Source organism: Excalfactoria chinensis, chromosome 2, assembly GCF_039878825.1.
Source record: "Excalfactoria chinensis isolate bCotChi1 chromosome 2, bCotChi1.hap2, whole genome shotgun sequence".
NCBI classification, from domain to species: Eukaryota; Metazoa; Chordata; class Aves; order Galliformes; family Phasianidae; genus Excalfactoria; species Excalfactoria chinensis.
In genome coordinates this window covers 111,298,860-111,321,147 of record NC_092826.1, presented here as the reverse complement: position 1 = coordinate 111,321,147, position 22,288 = coordinate 111,298,860, and the positions used below count along the sequence as shown (strand labels likewise).

Genomic DNA, 22,288 nt, shown 5'->3' with positions numbered 1-22,288 from the left:
CGCCTGGCTTGAAACCTGCTGCGTCCTTGGTGTGATACCCTCCCTGTCCTGTGGCCAAGCAGAGACATACCAGCCCTCAGGGTGCCAGGGATTTGGGAAGCTGGAATAACAAAGAATGACTGTGTGCTGCACTCAGTGTGGAGAGCTGGGTGAGCTGGAGCTCCTGCCTCACTTAAATGTTGGATATGCTGCTCTGTAATGACTTGTCATCTTCTTTTGCAGCCACTTAATATGACTGTATAAGGAAGAACATTTGTGTCTCATATCTGTTGTAAAGCTAATCAAATTTACAGCCCAATTCTGGGGAGTTAATGCTTTTGGGGATTTGGATGAGCTGAGGTTTGGTCATTACAAAATTTCAACTGTGTTTAATGCTAGTTATACTGCTTTATCATTCAAAAGACAGACTATAATTCTTCTATAAAACTACTTTCCTCCAAAATAAATGAAAATATATTGCTATACTGTATTTTTCCCTGCTTGTATTTTTACAGCTATTTCTATGTCAGCAAATAGCAATTTCAGAGCAGAACTCATCTCCTGGGCTTTTCAATGCTCTTTTAAAAATACAGCAAACATACTCTAGTGAAATAAAAAAGAGGAGATGATAGTGTATTTAACAGCTTGATTTCAATGTCTCTTCTCCATCAGCCACACAATATGCAAAGAAATTTCAATCGTTAGTACCAGTGTGGTTAAAGAGACACACATTTACTATTAAAATGCACATTATGGGTGTTTGTATGCATTATATATATTTACGAGCACTTATAAAATAGAATAATATTTCAATTGCAGTATTTTACAGTTTTAATGGAGAACAGCTGATGGAGCCAGTTATTACACCACTATAAATGAGTTCTCAGAAAGATTTCTGGGGCACCTTAAAAACTAAAAACCACAACCCTATAAAAATCTCACAGTTTCTTCAGCCAAATATTTACAACATATATATATATAGGTCCAGGTACAGATTCAGCTCTGTATCAGGGGGAATTTTGAAGAACTGGCCTCCAGCTGATGAAGCAGAATTAAACTGGAGGAATTGCCAAAGGTCAGACGTAACTTGAAAGGCCTTAGTCTGTCGCCTGAGCTACATAGTACTACTTTAACATCGCTATAAGAGGTATCCCATTGAGACGCCCTATGAAACTACTTGCACTGAAACATCAGTCACCAAAACCAAAATCTGCTTTCCTTTCTTTGAGCCAGCTGTGTGAAATGCAGAAGAAAACAAAGCAATCTTTATTTATTTATTTAAAGCAATTTGGACTTGTGCTACCTATTTAGGAGAGTTTTTGATGTATGGAACCCTGATTGGTTTTTATAGAGGTGCCTATCTTTACAAGTATTCTGTTGTATTGTTTTTTGAATCAAACAATAATTAGGAGCACTTGCTTTTTCAAAGCATTCTATGGAAAAATAAAAATAAAAATAAAAAAATAAATATATATATATATACATATATCAGGTGTTCTCTATGCCATCTATAGTGTAGCTGTCTTGGAATCATCTTTGTACAGCAAGATATGAACTTGTTTTCATTTCCATGTAGCCAATTCTACACATTTTCAATAAATACAGTTTGTTTGGTGATTTCAGTGCCAACAGCAGTGCAGGACAGTATATATTCGCACACTGGTTTGCAGCACAGGCCAAGATCTTTCAATCCATTCTTTTCTTTGGTTTGCTTTTAATATTGTACCAACCTTGAAAAAATAAGTCCCAAAAGCCAAACTAAAAAATAAAAACAAAAATTAGGATTGCGAGAGAAAAAAAACAGAACCAAATAGTCTGCTGAAACACAAGTTTCCTAAAGAGCAAACGCTGACAGCTTGATACACACCAAAAATAAACTCAATTTGAAAAGTATATTTTACCTTTAATTACATTCTGATATTGTTTTCAGTGGCATCCAGTCACAGGAAGACCAGCCAGTGAAAACTGAAGACAAAAGCAGCATGATATTTGCTATCCCAAATATGCTATAGAACAATTTAAAACTCCAAGAGGAAGGGATTAAGAAGAGATGAATTGTTTGTGAATAATTTTTATTCCTTGTGTCACTTTGCCTTAGGAGGTTTCCACAGTTTGCCATGTCACCACTTTTAAACTTAATCAACTCCTAGCAGAACATGTCAAGGATGCTGTGTGTCTTGATGTGGAAAACGAGGTAAGTGAAATGCATCATAGAATCCTTCAGTGATCTTATAGCAAGAAAGTGAACAGCACTGCTGCTATCATTAATAATAATGCATGGACTAAGTAAATCTTTGGAGGCAGAGGCAGGAAAAGTGGGACACTGAATTACTCCACTAACCTTTCACCTTCAAAAACAGTGCTCAAAAACCAGGGGAAAAGTGAAAACGAGTACAGCACAGCACTAATCCCTGTTTGTGTGGCAATAAAACTGGCCTCGCAGTTGGAAGTCTGATCAACACGTGCTTATAGACTGGAACAACAGAATGACTCAAGGCAGAACAAAGAGCACTAGCAGGGCTCTGGATTGCTTTACACACCCTACAAGCAGAAGGACAATTTATTCCTGACTTTAATGAAATCACAGTTCCAACAATCAATTGATAGCACGTTTATCCATCTACAGGGCTCTTTGAAAACTGTACAGAAGAACTATGAAGTGATCAGTAAACACTAAGAAAAGGAGAGCAAATAAAATGAATTGTTTCAGTAAAGGAAAAAGTAATCCTTGGAGGAGAAAGGAACAAGTTCAAGAAAAAATCTAATGCTTACTAGGAGGTAACATTTTAGCAGTTATGTTTTCCAGCAGAAATCGTATGATACAGAGTGTAATGAATTCTGCTTCTTGTTTCAGGAGTTAGTTGTGCAGATCAGATGGGTCACATCTCAACACTCAACAGAAAAATTCTAATACGTATAGGCTACATCAGCATGCCTAACTATCAGGATATACCTTCTGAAATTGCTTTCCAGCACATGTACCTCATTAGGCTGACAACTATGGTTGATGTAGCACAGTGAAGTGGACAACCATATGACCTTCAAGGGTTCCTCCCACCAAAGGAAAATGAGAGATGCAGTAAGATACCTGTGACACAATCTTCCCAGATATAAGGTGTTCTACTATACTGGAGTCAGAAGAAATAAAGATTGACTTTGTTGTATCATTTTCTCATTTTCAGTTAAAACCCAGGACAGTCTTTCCAGTCTTAACATAAGGAATAAGGGAGTAAAGGGCAGATGCTTAAGAACTCGAGACACAGTCTCACCAGATATCAACAGTCACACTAACGACATCCACATTTAGAGAAACGATAGAAAAATGGGCTATATACAATAGCTTAGAGACAGTATAACTTTAAAGTCCACATTTGCCAAAAAGTTTTGATTTTACATAGCTACACCAGTCTAGTGGTCACTAATGCAAGGCTAAAGGAGATTTACACTTTTGTACCAAGCTTCCTACTAAGTTGTGTTCACCAGTACATCCCATAGTTGTGGTCCCTCAGTCATCCAAGTCCTTGGCTACCTTTCTAGCTATACACCTAAGGCTTTCTCCTGGGAGAAATCAGAATAGGTGCAGGAGAGAAAAGGGAAAAAATAAAGCACGGAAGACCCTGATGTCTTGTTCTGTTGTATAGCCTAGGTATGAGTCTGGGCAGGTGTAACACCATAAAGTGATAGAAAGTAAAGTGATAATAGGGGGGGCAGGAAAGTCTTTGGCTGCAGCAAATGAAGACAAGCCCAAATGCAGCAGATGTGGACACAGAAACAAAGGAAAAAAAAAAGCCTGCTTTCCTCTTAAAGACCTCAGGCAGGTAGGAATCTCCAGCAAGATACCCTTACTTCCACTGCCAACCCTTAAATGAAGTCTGGGAAGGGGTGGATCCTGGCTCCATCCCTTCTGGTCACCCAGGTACACTGGACACACCTGAGCTCCCCTGAGTCGGCCCTGCCTTCCTACAATGTGCTCAATCACTGGTTCAAGCTGTGACTTAGCATTTCTGTTACAGCAGGGAAACAAAGAAGCTAACATGTCACGCTGCTTACAAGATGTGAAATTCTATTGTGCTCCATGGTCTTCACGGTTTGCAAGTTGTTATGAGGACTCTAAGAAAGTTAAGTGGTCTTACAGTGATGCTTTAATTTCTCATCCATGAAAGTGAGATAATGCTTCCCTGTCACACTGGATATTTGGAAAATAAGTTTGCTAAAAATTGCAAGCTGTTGGATAATGTGGCAAATGTGACTGTATGGATCTATTGTAAAGGTACTGTAAGTTATGACTTGAACTCTGTAGAATTGTCAGAAACACATTTGACTTCTCTTAGTTCATACAGTGTCTGGAGATGTTGCCACACAAATATTAAGGCATATATGACTAAACTCCAATGTCCAAACTGATGTCTGGAGGAAAATGATACCAATCTTCAAAAATAAAAGAGCTCTGCAAATCCAGTTCAGCAAGCATTCACTTACTAAAACATTTTGAATACATGGAAGGAGAAATTCATCCCTCTTTAGACTTGCATTTGATTGCTGTCAGGCTACCTACCACAGATCTGTGTGAAATATGAGGCTGCTTCAGAAAAAGATGTTTCAGAAATAAAGAGTATTATCTGGCCCAATTTTACTAACATGACTCTTAAAGGGAAGCACTGGCAGTGATTCATCCCTGGATCTTGCCAAGGGAAATCATTCTTGTCTGAAGAGTAAAGGGTATTTTTTCCGTCTGCTGTTTTTAGCAGTGTTTCTATAAACTTCAGTGGCTGACTGGGAGTTAGCTGAAGCAATCATGGATCAACGAGGCACAGTGTACTGATCTTGAAGAGCTGTCTTTAATTAGGGAAGAACATGCACCTATTAGAAATGCCAGTGCGCTGGAACAATTAAAGTTCTGAAATAACACACTTGCTTTGATGCTTGAATGCATCTCAAAATTAAAAGCATGGATACATTAGCAAAGTATCTGTTCGTAACAATGAATTCGAAATTATGAATTCAATAGAGAAACAGTTGTTGTTATTAATAAAAAAAATAATAAAAAAGTTATAGAAACTAAGAACTTGATGTGGAAGATGCTGCATGGTACATGGCTCGATAAAGTTTCAGAAAACATAACAATAGGCATTCAGCTCATGGAAGATCACTGTGCATGAGGCACTCTGATCTCAAAATGCTGTAAAGCAACCAAAGTGCTAAGATTCATAATGTGACTTCATAGGTTGATAACTATATTTTCAGCAAAATACCGAGGAGATATATATATATACATACATATATATATATATACACATGTACATACATGTATATACATATATGTATATATATGTATATTTACAAGATTTACTGAGGGAGGAATATTTATATTTTATATAAATTCCAGCATGCTTAGAATTCATATGTTTTAAAGAAAAAAGAAGCAATTTTCTACTGGATTTCTGTCTTCTTCCCACTGATTACCAGCTTATAGCAGAGGGGTGACGTATGGCCCTTAAACACCCCAAACAAACATCCCAAAGAAATTGTGTGTGAATGCATTTCTCATGACCATGGTTTGTATAGTGTTAGACATCCTATAATCATAGGTACCAAATGTAGATTACTCTGCAAGAGAACCATTTGGTCCAGTGGGATCCACCAGCCGTGTGGATTCACAGTTGACAGGGAGGGAAGGGAGTATTATCGAACAGGCACTGCACTGTCTGGTCATCCAGTGGCATTTTGATGCTGAGAGGAAAACAAATCTCAAAGGAATCTTCATTTTCAAGAGAAGGGTTTGAATATGAGCAGTACCAAAATCTTCAATTTAGACACGCACCAGGGTTATTTCAGCTCAGATGCATCTGAATTCTACGCTTGAATCTTTCCCTTTGTTCCTTTACCGCAATTAATCTGTGGACTAACTAGAAAAGCCTACATACGTTATGAATATTGCTTATTTTAATCTCATTTTATTCTTCTCATCCTTTTAGATCTTGGTATTAATTTGACTTATTTAAATCTAAAACTGTTGTTAGGAGTCCCACACAGAATGTCAAAGGAATAAAAGAGGCTTTTATTTACTACAAGGCAGCTCGGTGAAGAATTTTGTGCTTATCAAGGCCAATAGGACTCCCTTGTCGAAGTTCAGGGCCAGAAATCCCTTGGCAAGTTGAACATCTCTTGGAACAGGAATAGGAACTTCTGTGTGCTTTGTATTAGTACACCTCTTACTGTTATCCAATAACTCAAAACATTCTGGTCTCTCTTTTCCTTCCCTTTTTATTTTGTCTATACTCCCCATTCTCCAAAGGAACATGCAGAAGGAGGTTGCAGGCTGTATCTGACTCATAGCATCTAAGTTTATAGCTGTACCTAGAGGCGGTGGAAGGAACATGCCTGGAAAGCAGTGTTTAGGAGCTCTGTCAGTATGGCCCAGATGAAGCTTTTGATGGGGCAGACTTTCTGGGGCTTTTCTGGACTACAGACATGGGTCATTTGAACCAGGTTGTGTGATGGCAAGTTGTGACGTTTGCTATCTAAGGGCGATGCTTGTACCAATGCATAATGGCTCAGTAATGCATGTAAAGCGGGGTGCCATTCTGCATATTTGCAGAGGACTACTTGCATAGGCATATTTGCATACTTGCACAGAGCAGTGTTTCCAGATGCTGATCAGTGATATGACGCAGGGTGTTGCAAAATGAGAGCAGGGTGCTAGCTCTAGCAATGACCAAGGAATCAGCAGGTGAGTGAGAAAATAACCCCATTTGAGTAACCAAATGGACTATCCATTTCTAAATTAACTTCTGAACATGAATGTAATTAGCTTAATTACAAACAAGTTCTAATAGGATTAGAAGGAAAAACAGGTTAAACAAAATAATTAGCATCCATCATGCAGGCAGGTTTTCAGCTCCTGGATAAGTTGCAATGGAGTTACATGGCAACCCTGGATGAAGACAGAATGTATGATATTTGCAGTGACAATTCTATATTTAGAAATAGATTAAATAACTTCCTTTGGATACTTTATCTTTCCTGTGTGAGAGATCACAATGATTCCACTGTTGTTCCTGCCTGATAGTCCATTTGCCAAAGAATTTCAGGCACTGGCCTATAAAGTGCTAACACTGTTATTTAGGAAAAAAAAATGTATAAGTTAAAGCCAAAAATACTCATGAAAGATAATGAGGCCATTCCTTCTGCTAGTATAATGCTGTGTCTTACAGTTATTTCTACTACTTCACCACTTTATCTAATCTGCATTACAAAGACTGTATGATGAAGATTCCAGACCTTGAGAATTTCCGAAAATCCAATTCATCTTAAAGTTGCAAAATGTTTCAATCCATAGAAAGACTGTTTTTCTAGGCCTTGTCCAGATGGAACATCCTACAAACAATTTACAAATCAGAGCTCTATTTTTGTATCTCTGATATGAACATGAAATCTCATGGTTGGTACATTCCATCCTTAAATTCGGGACAGTTAAACAATTCGCTTTCCTACTGAAGAAATCATCTCCTACTCCAATTAATTCACCTGAACTTAAATTGCTATGGAAAAAAAAGGGATTCTGAAACACGCACTGCACATAATTTGTTCTATTTGTTGCCTTTGATGGATCTGCAAAACAGTAAAAACCAAACAACTGTTTTCTCCGCCTGTGCTGAATAATGTAGAAAATTAACCATGCAAAATAAAATAATAAAAAAAAAAGACATATCTTGCAATAGTGTGAATCGTCTCTGCAGGCAGAATCTGAACAACTCACGAGTACCAATTTCTAAGATCTTACTCAAGAAAGTGGGAGGCTAAATGATTTATCAGCTAACGTATTTAGAACCAGGATTCTGATTCTACATTGTTGTTGTGAATCTGCTAAAGAACAAAATATAGCAGGCTTCTTTTCAGGCACTTAAAGAATATGGAACAGTGTGATTTCTATGGCGAAGCAAGAATAATTGTATTTTAAGTACAGAATGAAGCAGCCTTAAAAACAGTTATGTGAATCAGCATCCTGAAGGTGCCTCACAGGCAGTTAGAAATATATAGTTATACATTTCCTTCTGCTTTTGCTTTCATGTAAGAAAAGGTGCAAAGGAGAAAAACCAAACCAAACATCCAGCTGAAACAAAAAAATCTTCAACACTTAGTAAAATTGAACAAAGTCTAATTAAAAAGTCTAGGGTAAAATTTTCAGCAGGAACGATGCCAGTTTATTCCAGCTGAGATTTCAGCTGTTTGTACTAATTGGAATAGTGGATATTAGATAAAATTATTGTGAGATTAGAGAATAAACAGATAAGATGTGATGTCTGAAGTTAATTAATTTTTAGTGCTAATTATTTATGCCTTAAGTATACACAGATCTATTAGTGAGAAAATATATCTGTTAAGGAAACAAGAATAGTTCTCATCAGAAACAGAACTGTCTGAGCCCAGAAGTGCTGTATCTACTTCATTGCAAAGACTGTGGTGTAATTAAGGACGTCTGTATTGGCTAGACAAAACCTGCATGAAACAAAGAAAATATGCATAACAAATATCTTGTGTTTTATATATTTGAAACAATTAACTGTTTTATTTCAACATTAGAAGTCGAAAAGCATTTAGCATTGATGACTTCTTTTGGTCTTGGTTCACACAAAGATTTAGTGCGCATATGCATTAAATCAACTTCTCTCTAAGGCAATGGCCTTAGGAAATCTCCACTGGCATTATCTTAAGCTACAAATGTTTACTGGAGGGAAAATGAATTGTAACCTTTTGTATTTGTACCATTTGTCACTTGTGCATTTTCACAAGTGCTTTAAATTTTAAGATAGCTAAGGTAGCTTTACATTTATTTCTCAATACAGATGTACAAAGCCTCTTCACTTGCTTTGGGTTTTAGTCCCTCTCTGATTTAATCAAATGCCATCAAAGTTTGGGCACTATTATGTCTGAAGTTCAATTTTTCTCACATTGCCTTAAGTGAAAAAAACACCAATCACCAACAATGGCGGTAGAAAATTTATTGCAAGGGATGAGAAATCATTAGCAGCGCTGTCAGACCTTTCCCATTTAAGGAATGATTAAAATCTAAGCTTAATCTATTCTGGAAAAAAGAAATAGACAGGAAAACAACAAACAAACAAACAAACCAAAAAAGTGACAGGTCATTTTATAAAGGAGATTTTAAAAAAGAATCGATTTTGCTGATCTTTTCCATAGTAAGAAAAGAGCACAAACAAAAAGATGAACAGGTTTAGAGAAAGTTAAAAGGAACTAAATGCTTCATACACCAAATAGTTAAACACAGACAAGAATGCAGCATAGGAACGCTAGAAGATAATTTAGCAAAATTAAACAAGAACTAGAAATCACACTGGTCACGGCACCATCTAAGTTACCACTGCAGAAGCTATTACTGCTCATGCTTCAACACACAGTCTGATCATTAGCTGTGGTTAGGAGGGAATTTCCTCTCAAGTATTACTGTGAGAATAAAGTGCTTTGAGGGATTTTTTCACTTTTCACTGAGCTGCTGAGCAATGAGCAGTCGCAAGCAACATATCAGACCGAATGGAGCGTGATTGTTTTTCTGCTGGAGAAAGACTATACCATTATTCTTTGTAGAGTTACAGATACATCAGATTAAAAAAAGGACAGGGTAAGAGCATGTGTGACAGCTACCTGGAGCTATCATTAATGACTGTATTATACTTCAGATAGCACAAAATCCAGACTGTATTCTTTATCTTTAAAAAGGAAGTTTTGCCATTTACTTTCTAAAGTGCGTAAATCCGCTAATAGTCTTATGCAGATAACTTCAGAAACTTTGCAGAGAAAAAAGATATTTATACAGATCATAGACTTCTGAAACCATAATGGTGTGTGTAAATATTTCTTAGAAATCTTTATTCTATAGTTGTGTTAATCTCTTTAATGATGTCTTCTGAGTTTTGAATGGTGTAAATCTCAACACGTGAAATTCCTCTATGCTCCTGAACAACACTCTTCTACCCATAAGGTGCTGTCAGTATGTAACTTAAAAGAGCAAAGGTTCAGGCCAAAACAAATGGTAATCCTGATCCATGCAACTTCTCCCTGCACACACCATTAGAAAATATTAAGATCCAAGAAGATATTAAATCCAAGATACAACAAGGGCTGCTCCAAAAGTAATGCCTCCCATTTTAATATGTAGACCCACAACATCAGAGGTGGATGTTGGTGGTATGGCTGTAGATACTGAACCTTCCCACCAACATTTCATTACATGTGGTTGCTGTGTACCAGTTGGCAGCAGAGGGGCAGTCTGACAGAATGGCATCTGACATGGATGTGCAGATGAAGCATATGAATGTGTGACTGAATTCCTCCATGTGGAAAAAAGTGGCACCCAATGACATTCATTGACGCTTTCTGAATGTTTATGGAGACCAAAGAGCGGATGTGAGCACAGTGAGGCAGTGGGTGGTACATTTCAGCTGTGGTGACAGCAGTGTGAAAGACAAGCTATGCTCCAGATGATTATGAACAGCTGTCACACTGCCAAATGAACATCATGTCAATCAGTTCATCCACATGAATGGGAGGACTACAAGCAAGGAACCTTGTATGGAGGTGAATATTGGCTTCAAGGCATTGGAAATGATAGTGACCATATTGGTATATCACAAAATTTTTGCCAGGTGGGTTCCATGGACGCTCACACAAGAATAGAATGAACACTGTAAGCAAGTATGTCAGGACCTATTAAATCAACACGAGGCTGAAGGTGACAGTTTCCTGGACAGCATCTTTATCAGTAATGAGACATAGTGCCACAATCACAAGCCAGAGACAAAATAACAGACAACATATGCATTCCCTATTGAAGAAAAAGTTTGAGATGCAGACCTCAGATGGTAGAGGGATGTGTACGGTCTTTTGGGATACGACAAGGGTGACCTCTCTGGATTTCCCAGAAGCCAGACAAACTATGAATTCCGACTGCTATACTTCAGTGCTGACTGAGCTGAAGACTTGAACTTCCAGAGTCAGACCAAAGAAGACTGCAACCTTTCTCTTGCAACATGATAATGCCAGGCTCCAGTTTGAGAACTGTGGAGCACATTGCCAATCTTGGCCAGACTGTCCTACCACACCTGCAGTATAGTCTGTATTTGTTACCTTCTGACTTTCATCTGTTTGGGCCAATGAAAGATGGACAGTGTGGTCACCTCCACTGGTACAGATTTTTACCAGCGCGTCATGCAGACAAATTGCTGGCAAAAATCCATAGCAAATGGTAGTGGCTATGCTGAAAAATAGTATTTCATAGCTGAGAATTGACTCTATCAAGCAGCGTTATTGAGCTTTTTGTATCTGTTGTAGTTTCCACGGAAATAAATAGGCAACGTTACTTTTGGAGCAACACACATATTTTCCTGAGAACTACTCAGGGGATGCGAATTCACAATTTTTTTTTCTGCTGTTCCAATAATCCCCACAGTTTTGAATTGATGCTGTGGGACTCTGTCCACCAGTAAGAACAAAATATCCCTGAGTGCATTCAGGGCTGGGTTGGATGGGGTCCTGGGCAATCCGATCTAATACGTGATCTAGTGATTGGCAACCCTGCCAATCTTATCTATGGATAATTTTCATAATGTGCTCCTACATTTCTTGCATTTGTTTAAGTTTCATTTTTGTTTATACACACATAGGTGTATATGTTTAACAGTTATGGGTGTACATGTCCGCAAATCCATAAAGATGAGCTGTGGAAAAAGTCTGTTGTTTCCTGATGGTGCAGAGAGTCCTGGTTGGACTCTGACATGTCTAAATCCCCCAGGGAGTACTGAAAAACCTGCTGTTTCTCTGCCTGCATCTAAATGGCTGTGACATATTGGTGCTGTGCGCCCAGATCATAATAGAAGGAGCTGCACATGATTCAAACCATAGTGTAGTAATCAATATAGTATACATACTATAGTACAGTACAGATGGCATACTACAATATCTTTTAAAGGGAACGGAAAAAGAAACCAATGATCAACTATCTTGGATTTGTAAATATCAGCTCTAGTATATAGGATATAATCAGTCCACATATGTACATATTACTTCAATAACTGTATAGCAGGTTCTGGAGAAATAGCATGGGAACATTAAGTATTTAAAGATAAATAGGTACTTTAGGCAAAAAGAACTTTGACGCAACAGGCAGGATAGTTTTGCTCATGTGATTGAAATGGATGCTGATGAGTTTTACTGAAGCCAATCCTGTTTTGGGTGTTGTCATTTTACAGTCATAGAGAGCAGAACTAAAATGATCAGTTTAGTGCTACATTTACTTTCCATGATGCATTAGGATAACTTATTATGGCCTTTATGTATGTCATGCACATATCCACTCTGCTTATAATCCAGAGACACAAATACAGCAGAGTGACCACACGCTACCTTTGTATTTCTTAAGAAAAAGCCTCAGGAGCAAGATAATATCATCCAGAAATGTCTCAAGATAGAGACTTCTAACAGAGACAGAAAGCTTACGCTGAAACTTAAAGCCCAATAAAAACATTACTCTGTGAATTCATTCCTAACTGCTCTTTTATCATCTCTCATTTGTTGCCACGTTTGACTGACAAGGAATAGATTTTTTCCTGCTCGAGACACAAAGAGAGTATTTTTCCATTGTGCTGAAACAGTCTAGGAACCATCCTATTTCCTGATAGTATATAAACTCTGAAGAAAAGGGGAAAATAGCTCCAAGCTGAGGAATATAAATAATCTCAGACAACAGAACAATTTTATTGTTTACATGGCCCTCTGCTGCTTACAAAAGGGGTATGTGGCAAAACAAGACTATTTTGTTGTAAATCCGATGGCACTATTCTATGGCAGCGCAGCTGGTAGCCTGCGAGTACCAGAGAAGAATTAAAGCATCAGGGCTAAGCCAGCCTCATAAAATTGAACAAATCAAATATTGTTTTGCCAATTTCAAAGTATTTCACTCATTTCCTGGAATACTCACCACATTTGACATATGTACTCTAACATATTCTGGGTTACTGCGGGAATATTTAGGATTTTCCCATTTTCTACATGTCTTGACAAAGGTGCTCTAAAAGGAAATGCTGCTCCATCACAAAGCAGTTCAAAATATGTTTAAGCATGGGAAAAACTGGAAGTGCTTTTGAAAAAGTGAAAACAGAGCTGTTAAGATGCCAATTGAGAAGGAGAAAAACAAATAAACAGAGATTTGATTGTTAAGTAGATTTTTGATTGTATCAAAATGTGCAGATTATGGCTTTAAGGGAAAAAATTACTTGAATGAGGAAAATGAGAAGCGGCTCATCCCTTGAACTTGCTGTCATCCAGAGTTTCTACATTCACTTCACAACTTGGGGTGAGGGACTGGAAGGAATGATAATTGGGAAACCTAAAAAATTGCAGAAGGAACATCTGATGTGAACTGGCACTGACACAAAGCAGCCTCTGCTATGGAGGAGCACCAGATGAGGACAAACACCATACATGCTTCCTAAAAAGCCCAAATATAGAGAAGCAGAGTAAAAAACACCACCTCCAGTCTGCCGAGCAGTGAGGGGCATGGACCTGTTCCTCATTACCCGGGGCTGGGTAGCTATTTTAAAGTTGGAACACTGAAGCCAAACTGCAGAGCTGTGACCACAAGGCAGCCAAATCCTTGCTCAGAGCCAAACACTCCAGCATGGAACAGATTTTATTTTTACAGCTATGTTACATTTTCCTTTATTAAGCTGACTTAGATTTATTTTTAAACTTTTTTTTTTCTTTTTTTTTTCTTTTTTTGGGCAGGCAACTGCTTTCAGAACTCAGCAACTCTGAAAATAGATCTTTTTGTTGGTAGAGTAGGCACCTATTAGAGTATTAAAATGTGCGCTGGTATGGCTGGAGCTCAGAGGCTGAATAAAGGAGCTATTCGTGTGGAATCTAAAGCACTGATAGATGCTCACTTTATAATCAGCCACAGCAGTGCAGGATGTTACCGCCCCTGCACCAGGGGTGACCACCCCAAAGTGGCATCAGGAGAATGGAGCATGTCCATGGGTATCACACTGAAGTCTGGCAGTCAAGCCAAAGGTCACAATGGATGGGTTTTCCTGAGAGGTTTCAATTGAAACCACTTGACCAGTGAAGAGAAATTCTCAGCTGGCTGGCTGTGATTTGCCAGTGCCTACCTGTTAGCGCCTACCTGCTACATACCAGTGCCAATTGGTAGTGATGGAGTAATGAGGCTTAATTTTTCCAACCAATATGACAAATTCTTGATGTAGGCACTCAAACTATTCCAAACAGTGAGTCTGCATGAACTGTGTGTAAAACTTTAGAGAAACAACAAAGGGAAAAAAGAAAAAAGAATATTGAATTACCTCCCATTTCTAGTTCCAGCAACTTCATGGCTGGTAAGGGTGCTAATACTTTTAGCAGAAGATATTTAGGCAACCTAAATCATGCCAAACCACATGGTGAGTTTGTGGTTGCAATAGAAAAGCAAAAATAATGTTATCTGCAATTGCTAACTATAACAACCCTGTGATGAAAACAATCAAGTTTCTGAGAAAAATAAGGCAAAACATAAGGATGACTCATACAAAGAAAGCTTGAAAGCATGTCTCATGTCCCTAGGTGAGATGAGTAAGGATCCCCTAACCCTAGGATGTTGCTTGACTCTGCTCATCAAACTTAGATAAATGTAAGTCATTGCACGGTCATGTTACTCAGTGTGGGTTAACAAAGTATGAAACCATCCACTAAAGCCTTGACTCATGGCAATACTTGTAAAAATCAGCAGGCGTATGTCTAATGGAGGTATTATATTTGAGTACCACAACATGCATTGAAAAGACTTTTAACATCAGCAGTCTGCTTTTCAGACATGCTGAGTAACTGCAGCTCCCATAAAAATTGATGGGACTCACATGAAAGTAAAGCAGTGGTATCCTTCCAGCTCATTTACTTCTATATGTATGCTTACTATTGAGTACATGCATGCTTTCATCTGAAACTACGTTCACAGCAAATTTTAAGCCTGTGATTGAACAAACTGCCTCACATTTTCTGGAGTATTTAAAGAATAACAGGGGACAAGCAGCTTTACACTGCTAACATAGCATGCTGTTGCATCGTCTAAGAGTAGAGTCACAACAACTAACCTGGCTAGTGGTCACCCCAGTTAAGTGGTTACTGCTGTCAGTTTGCTCACTGCTTTTGCCAGAGGTTAATCCTTCCTCCCCTTCTCCCTTCCTTCCTTGTCCTCCCTCCCTCTCTCCCTTTATTTCTCCCTCTCTTCCCCCCTCCCCACCCCCCTATTCCTCCCTCCCTCCCTTCCTCCCTTTCTTCCCTATTTGTTTCTTCCTTCCTTCCTTTCTTCCTTTTTTTGTTTTTCTTTTCTTCCTCTCTTCCTTTCTCTTTCTCTTTTTCTCTTTCTCAAATTCCCATGCATCAGTTAAAGCTAGAAATTTGGCAGCTGTTTCTAAAGAGCAAAGAAAGAGAGGCTCTCCTGCAGCCTTTCATTAGTTACTTCCATTACAGTGGCCAGCTGAGTGTTTAATGGAACTGGACATATTTTTGGGAAAAAAACTACCATGGTTGCTTACAGCCTTGAGTTATCTCTTTTCTTGCTCCATTCTGTACTATAATACAAACCTTGATCTGCAAGGAGGTGATTCTAAGTGCCCAAAATGAGACCATGGAGCACAGGCTGTACTACAGCAATCAGTGGCAACAGCAACACTGAGGCATCAGGTTCAGTTTTCCTGATACAGAATGCCAACGGGGCAATCAAGGGATAAAATTCTCACTGGCACTGGAACTCTAATGTGGAAAAAATGGTATGTAAGTAGAAGAAAACAGTGACGAAAAAGCCAGGGAGATTTAGCAGGTCTTGTTCTAATGTCCTAATCAAGGCTTAGCCATGTGTTATTAAGCAGATGCGGTTTGATGTTAGACTGTTCAGACATCAGGGATAATCAGGCCAGCAAAGTTCAAATTTTGCATGTGTGAAAAAGGAGGCCATGCAAAGGAAAAAGTTCCATTGCAGTCTCGTCAGTGTTTCAATTTATTTTCTCTGAAGCATTTGCAAATGAGAATTTTCCATATGACTTGAGAACCTCTGGCAGGGTTGTGATGGGAATGACCAACTGAGAACAGTAAACATGTTAACCCAGCTCATCATCATCAGCTGTCTAAATATAAAAATAATTAATTTGTTTTTGTACTTCAAGCTCTGTAAAAATGCAAATCCACAGGGGCCATCTGCACTTTAAAGCTATTTTGGATTAAGGTAGTGTGGGAATTTATATTCCCCAGGCTACTCTTCCATACTTAATGCACAGTTGACTTTTGCTCCAAGTAAGACAGATTTTCCTGACTTAATACATTTTCAAAGAGGGAGGGTACACACATGGAGTTACTCTGGAATAACTAACTGCCCATGCAGGCAAGCCCTAGCAGCTAACACTGAAGTAAACATGCTCATCACTCAAGCACACAACCTACAAGCTCTTACTCACACACAGCTTTATGCAGATGAAGCCATATATCAGGTTTCGTAGGGCTGCTCATGCACATGCCAAAACGTTTACAGGACCGGGGCCTTGCTTTGAAGGAAGAGAGGTGTGCTGTGCCTCAGAGTACCACCTTAAAGAGAAGTACTAATCCCCAGACTGAATGCTAGTGCATCCCATCATCTCTCCCATCTCTCTGATATCATTCCAGTTGGCTCTCCTGCACTCACAGATAATTCACACATGTTCACTCATACACAAACACTACAGCGCCCCTTCCCCCCACAAAAAAGTCAGCCAGCTGTTACAAAATTCAGACATTTCATTAACACAGTTTACTGCCTGTTGGTGCCAAGCAAAATAGAGACAATTAATAACAATCAGGACTGAAGGGACTGAGACAGCTTATGAGTAAAAGATTGTATGAGTTGTTTAAAAAGGACAAACTAGCTCCTGCCTTGAGTGATAGGAAACAAAGGACGGTGATGTATAACCACGGAGGAAAGAGACTCTCTCAATGTCTTTTGTAGATGACTGTATGAATGACAGAAGCGGCAGGGGCAAATACCTCTTTTCATTTGCTCAGCCTGCTGGAGAAGAATAGCAGTGCTTGCCAACGAAGCTGCAGCTGTGCTCCAGCTCAGTTTAATCACCGTGTATGACTGAGGGTTAATTAGCTGCCATTCTTACTGCTATTTGTTGTTCTAATGAAGATTTGCATAAATGTAAGGCTAGGGGGTAACCGATACTTTATTCTTCACTTCAGAGGGGTTTGGGGGTGGAAAACTTACCAGTCCCAAGTGTTTGTGTTTGTGGAAGACTCAGTGTTTCCTTTCCATTTGACCTGATCTACTTCTGACTGATGAATGGTGAACAAAGAGTTCAAAGTTGCTTATCAAATTGAGATCCCTGTTGGGCTGCTGGCTTTAAAATGGGGCTGATCAGTGCAAGGAAGAGAGGACCTAGTGATTAGAGAATCACTCCCAGCTGACTGAGAGCAAAATATATGCATATATATTTCTGTGTGTATACAGATACACACATTTGTGATATGCGTATGTGTTATGTATCTCAGTGACATATAGAGATCAGTGATACATATCTCTATCTGTCTGTCTGTCTTTCTACCTATCCACCTACCTACCTGTCTATCTACCTACCTATCTACCTACCTATGTTCTGGGTGGATGGTATGACATGCTAATGATAAAATTGAGTGGGACAAACCAGAACAGGCTCTAGCATATTAGGCAATACACTGAAAAGTAAAAAGCCTTCTGTTACACATCACTGAAATTTGAAGTTCATTTTTTAATATATATAAAAAAAAAAGTATCTAACTCAAGGCAAGTAGTCTCAAAGGAAGGCAAGAATGACTCTGTTGTTCAGATACTGCTATCAGCTCCTCATAGGAGGGGAACTTGTAAGTAAAGAAATTACATTCACTCCTCACCTCCCCCAAAATAGTGCGAATTTTAACAAGACATAGTAACAAACCCCACAACCACTTTGTATTTAAAGAGTGCATTTAAATTGAAAATGACATGTCATAAAATTCCTTTACTTACTACAGACATGACAATGTTTATAGCCACTAACAAAAAAAACTGAAGAGTAACTACCAATTTTTTGAATGTTAATGTGCTACACACGATAATATCTTATACAGCTTTCAGTGTTCATCTCAACTACTTGCTCAGTTAGCACTGCTGTTTGACAACATCTGTAAACTGCTCTAAGGGAAAGAAAATGACTGAGAGATCAGAGATGGTAAATTTCTAAGTTTCAAACCACTGTTTGGGACTGGCAAGTCTTCAAGCCACTGATTTGCCCCTAAAAACAGGTGAGTACAACTGAATGCACATCTATTTTCAGTTTCTCACTCACAACACAGCTTTGCTATTAACTTCTGAAATGGTTGTATTTGCTAATAGACAGCTACTGATTTTGCAGCAGTGACTCAGCAGCTCTTTACCTCTCTAAGACACCTGAGCAAATATCTGTTTCCTATCTTTATGTATGTGACCACTCCACCTGACTGCACACAGGCACCTCTGCACAGGTTGGGGTGGGCACTACAAGCAGTCTGTCTTCTGTAGAGGCATGCAGAGAGCATCCAGCACTCCAGAAATAAACGTGTCTGAAACGGTACCGCAGTACTCCTCTGTAGCTCCTCAACACCTCTGGCTCTCAGATGGAAGGAACACTGCAGTAATTAATGCTACACACAGTAATGAACACACATGGAAAAAGTGCAGCCAACTGCAATCGAAAGTTGACTTTCACTATATCTGGAGCTCTGAAATAATTCAGACTTCTGTTACAGAGTGTGACTCAGACACTAATTACACAAGAATCTCACATTCCACCCTTTGAAATGCACTTTTGTGGCCTTTTGGCTGGGGAGAGAAGTTCAGAAACAGGAACCCTAAAGTTTTAAAACCTAGACAGTAATTAATCATAATACAACAAAACTAAGCATACAATAAAAAAACAAACTCAAGAACATTCAAGATGCGTAAACAGAGCTCTTAATTTTTCTTTATATGACTCTGTATTAATGTCTTTATACTACAAATTTTGAAGGCTGCAATCAGAACCATTCATTGGCAAATTGATTAAGAGAAAATGGAAATTACAGATCTAGTGGTCAATTGCAGAAAACAAATCTAAAGCAGCTGAGGGAATAGGTTAAGTGCTATGCGAGTTAATATGAATGACAGCTTGCTTTGACTGCTCATACAGGCTGTCCAGGATATTGAATAAACTTCATTTAAATTAATTTTCATTATTTGTAGATTCCGTGTTAGACATCCATCATTGTCGCCACTATTCATATTCTTTTCAGAGGCCATACTACCAGCATATTTAAATGAAAGCTTTCCTTTTCAATATTTATTAACTCATTTATCTTTCTTGGTACTAAAGTCCTGGCTGTAATTTACAAATTAGTGCCTACTACAAAGTATTTTCCTCTAATTAAACTTTCTGAATTAACAGATTTTTATTCCCACCTACTAAAAATACAAGAGGTCTTAATATCGCGTTTTCTGTCTTTATTGTGCTTCAATTTTAATTAATTTGAAACTTAAATTCTGGTCTTTTTTTAAAAAGCAGAGCAGAAGAAGAGTGCACCAACCACATCCTAATCACTGACAGACTATGAACTGCAAAGGAAAGCAAATGTATGAAAGTGAATTTGTCTTACCCGGGTTGCAGTCTGTGAGGAGGGAGCAGATGGAGAGGAGAACTTTAGAAATGGTTAATGCTGGACTCCAGTTGTCTTTTAAAATGTCCAGGCAGATGACGCCTTGGCTGTTAATGTTACAGTGATAGATCCTTGTCCGGAACGTTACCTAGAAAAGACAGCGTGTTGTCTAAGTGCAGTAGTGTACAAGCCAATAATTACATGATTATTAAGCAATAAAAAATTTGCACAGGAGATCCTTCTGCTTTTGTGTTCGAAATGTCAGTATCCTGTCAGTTCTCCTGTGGTGCTCAGGGTGAAGAGTTATAAGAGGGTGGAAGGGGGGAAAGTGTTTTCAGTCTGGTTTTAGTTCTCACTGCTCTCCTCTATTAGTAATAGACAATAAATTATATTAAACTCCTTGTGTCTGTTTGGTCATGACAGTAATTGTTGAGTAATCTCCCTGCCCTTATCTCAACCTTTGAGCTCTTCCTCATCTCATTTTCTCCTCTTCCTTTAAGTAGAGGGAGTGAGAGAGCAGTTGTGGTGAAGTCCAGCTGTCCATCAAGGTGAAGCCATCACAGTGCCCATTTTATATTTCATCCCAGGAGATCCTGTATATATCAAACTGAGGAGGTAACCACTTCTTTCAGGCTAGAATGAAAAGCTTCTCCTACAAGTGGAAGATATAGGTCTTTTATTTTTAAAGAATTTCAGCTATGAAAGTCTGCTCTGCTCTGTAGTTCAAACTGAGTACTGGGGCTACTGACAAGAAGGGAGAAGAAAACCCATTGCATTTGGGGTCTCCATCAAGGAGACATGGTAGCTGTTCTACCTCTCATAAGAAAAACATCACACTCTAACATAGAGCAATTCTGTTTCTGATTAAATCAAGCAGCTTTGGGAAAATAATGGAAAGAAAGGTAATAGATTTCTGGTATCACAACATTACATTCAAGAAGAAATGCTTTTTCTTGTAGGTACTTTTCCACATAATTCTGGGAAAACATTCCTAGAACTCAGTGTCATGGACCAATGATCCATGTGATAAAGATCCCAGCAAAGCAAGTTCACCACTTCATACGTGCAGTTATGTCTAAAGGTATTGACAACTGAGAGGCAGAGGTTTTTCCCCTCTGCATTTGTGGATGTTCTTATTCTTTTCTGACCTAAGTAAGTGCTTCAGTTTGAATATCTTTATGAGAATATAAAGTATTTCTGGCACAGTGAGATTAATTCATCCAAACACTACAGCCAACCTACTTTTTCTCCCACAAGAACTCCAAGCACATCCAGCATTTGGAGTAAAAAAAAGTTTTCTGTCAGAACAAGAAAGTAGTATTCGATGATAAAATTAAATGTTCATCTATAAAGAGAAGTTACTGTGAATTAGGTGTGCTACAAATGCACAGAAGCAGTGAACTGTCTTACACAAAGATCACATTAAATGTGTCCACGAAGGAAGTTGGTATGAAGAAACTTCCTGTGAAGAATAGGTGATTATTCATTAGGTCCCCAGACAGATTAACTCTAAGGTACTATTAATACTTGAGATATAACTGAATCGGGGAATATTTCACAGCAGGCTGTCCCATGACTCAGGCAACACTTTATCACCAGCTTAACTCTAAGTGTTATATTCATACATAGAATCTCAGAATTGAAGAGTCCCTAAAGCTAGAAGTGACACCCAAAGGTCATTTCGACTAACTTCCCTGCAATAAACAGGAACTTTCACAGCTAGATAAGGGTGCTTATAGCCTGGTCCAGACTCACCTTGAAAGTCTCCAGGAATAGGACATTCACCACACCTCTGGGTAACCTGTTCCAGTGCCTCACCACCCTTTCTGTAAAAGATATTTTGCTTACATCCAACTTAAATCTAACCTCTTTAAGTCTGAAACTATTTCTCCTTATTCTATCAGCACAAACCCTGTTAAAGAGTCTGTCCCCTTCCTTTCTGTAGCGCCTCTTTAGATACTGAAAGGTTGCTATCAGGTCACCTCGCAGCTTTCTCTTCTCCAGGATGAACAGACCCAGCTCTCTCAGCCTGTCATTGTAAGAGAGGTGTTCCATCCCTTGGATCATCTCTGTGGTCCTGCTCTGGATGCCCTCCAGCAGGTCTATGTCTCTCCTGTACTGAGGACTCCAAAACTGGATGCAATACCCCAGATGCGGCCTCACCAGCACAGAGTAGAGGGGAAGGATCACCTCCCTTGCCCCGCTGGCCATGCTTCCTTTGATACAGCCCAGAATATGGTTGGCTTTCTGGAATGCAAAGGCACATTGCTGGCTCATATCCAGCTTCCCATCCACCAGCACCCTCAGGTATTTTCAGCAGGTCTGTGTTCAACCCTTTCATCCCCCAGATTGTACTGGTAGTGGAGCAGCCTTGACCAGGTGCAAGATCTTGCATATTGCTTTACTGAACCTCATGAGGTTCTCTTGGGCCCAATTCTCAAGCCTGTCTAAGTCCCCTTGGATGGCATCCTGTCTCTTGGCTGTGCTGACCACCTCACACAGCTTCGTGTCATCCACAAATATGAGGAGGGTGCACTTGACAATGTCAGCAATGAAGATATAAAAGAATATTAGACGTAGCACTGACCCC

At 38.9% G+C, this 22,288-nt stretch overlaps 1 protein-coding gene across 2 annotated transcripts in view; it reads right to left on the bottom strand.

Annotated features, from left to right (window-relative positions):
- LOC140248152 (ubiquitin-conjugating enzyme E2 E2) overlaps positions 1-22,288 on the bottom strand; it is a 208,456-nt gene that overhangs the window by 5,704 nt on the left and 180,464 nt on the right. For both annotated transcript variants that reach the window (XM_072328619.1, XM_072328618.1), the window contains exon 5: positions 19,699-19,846. In XM_072328619.1, the coding sequence (XP_072184720.1) occupies positions 19,699-19,846 (148 nt within the window). The remainder of the gene's footprint in view (positions 1-19,698; positions 19,847-22,288) is intronic.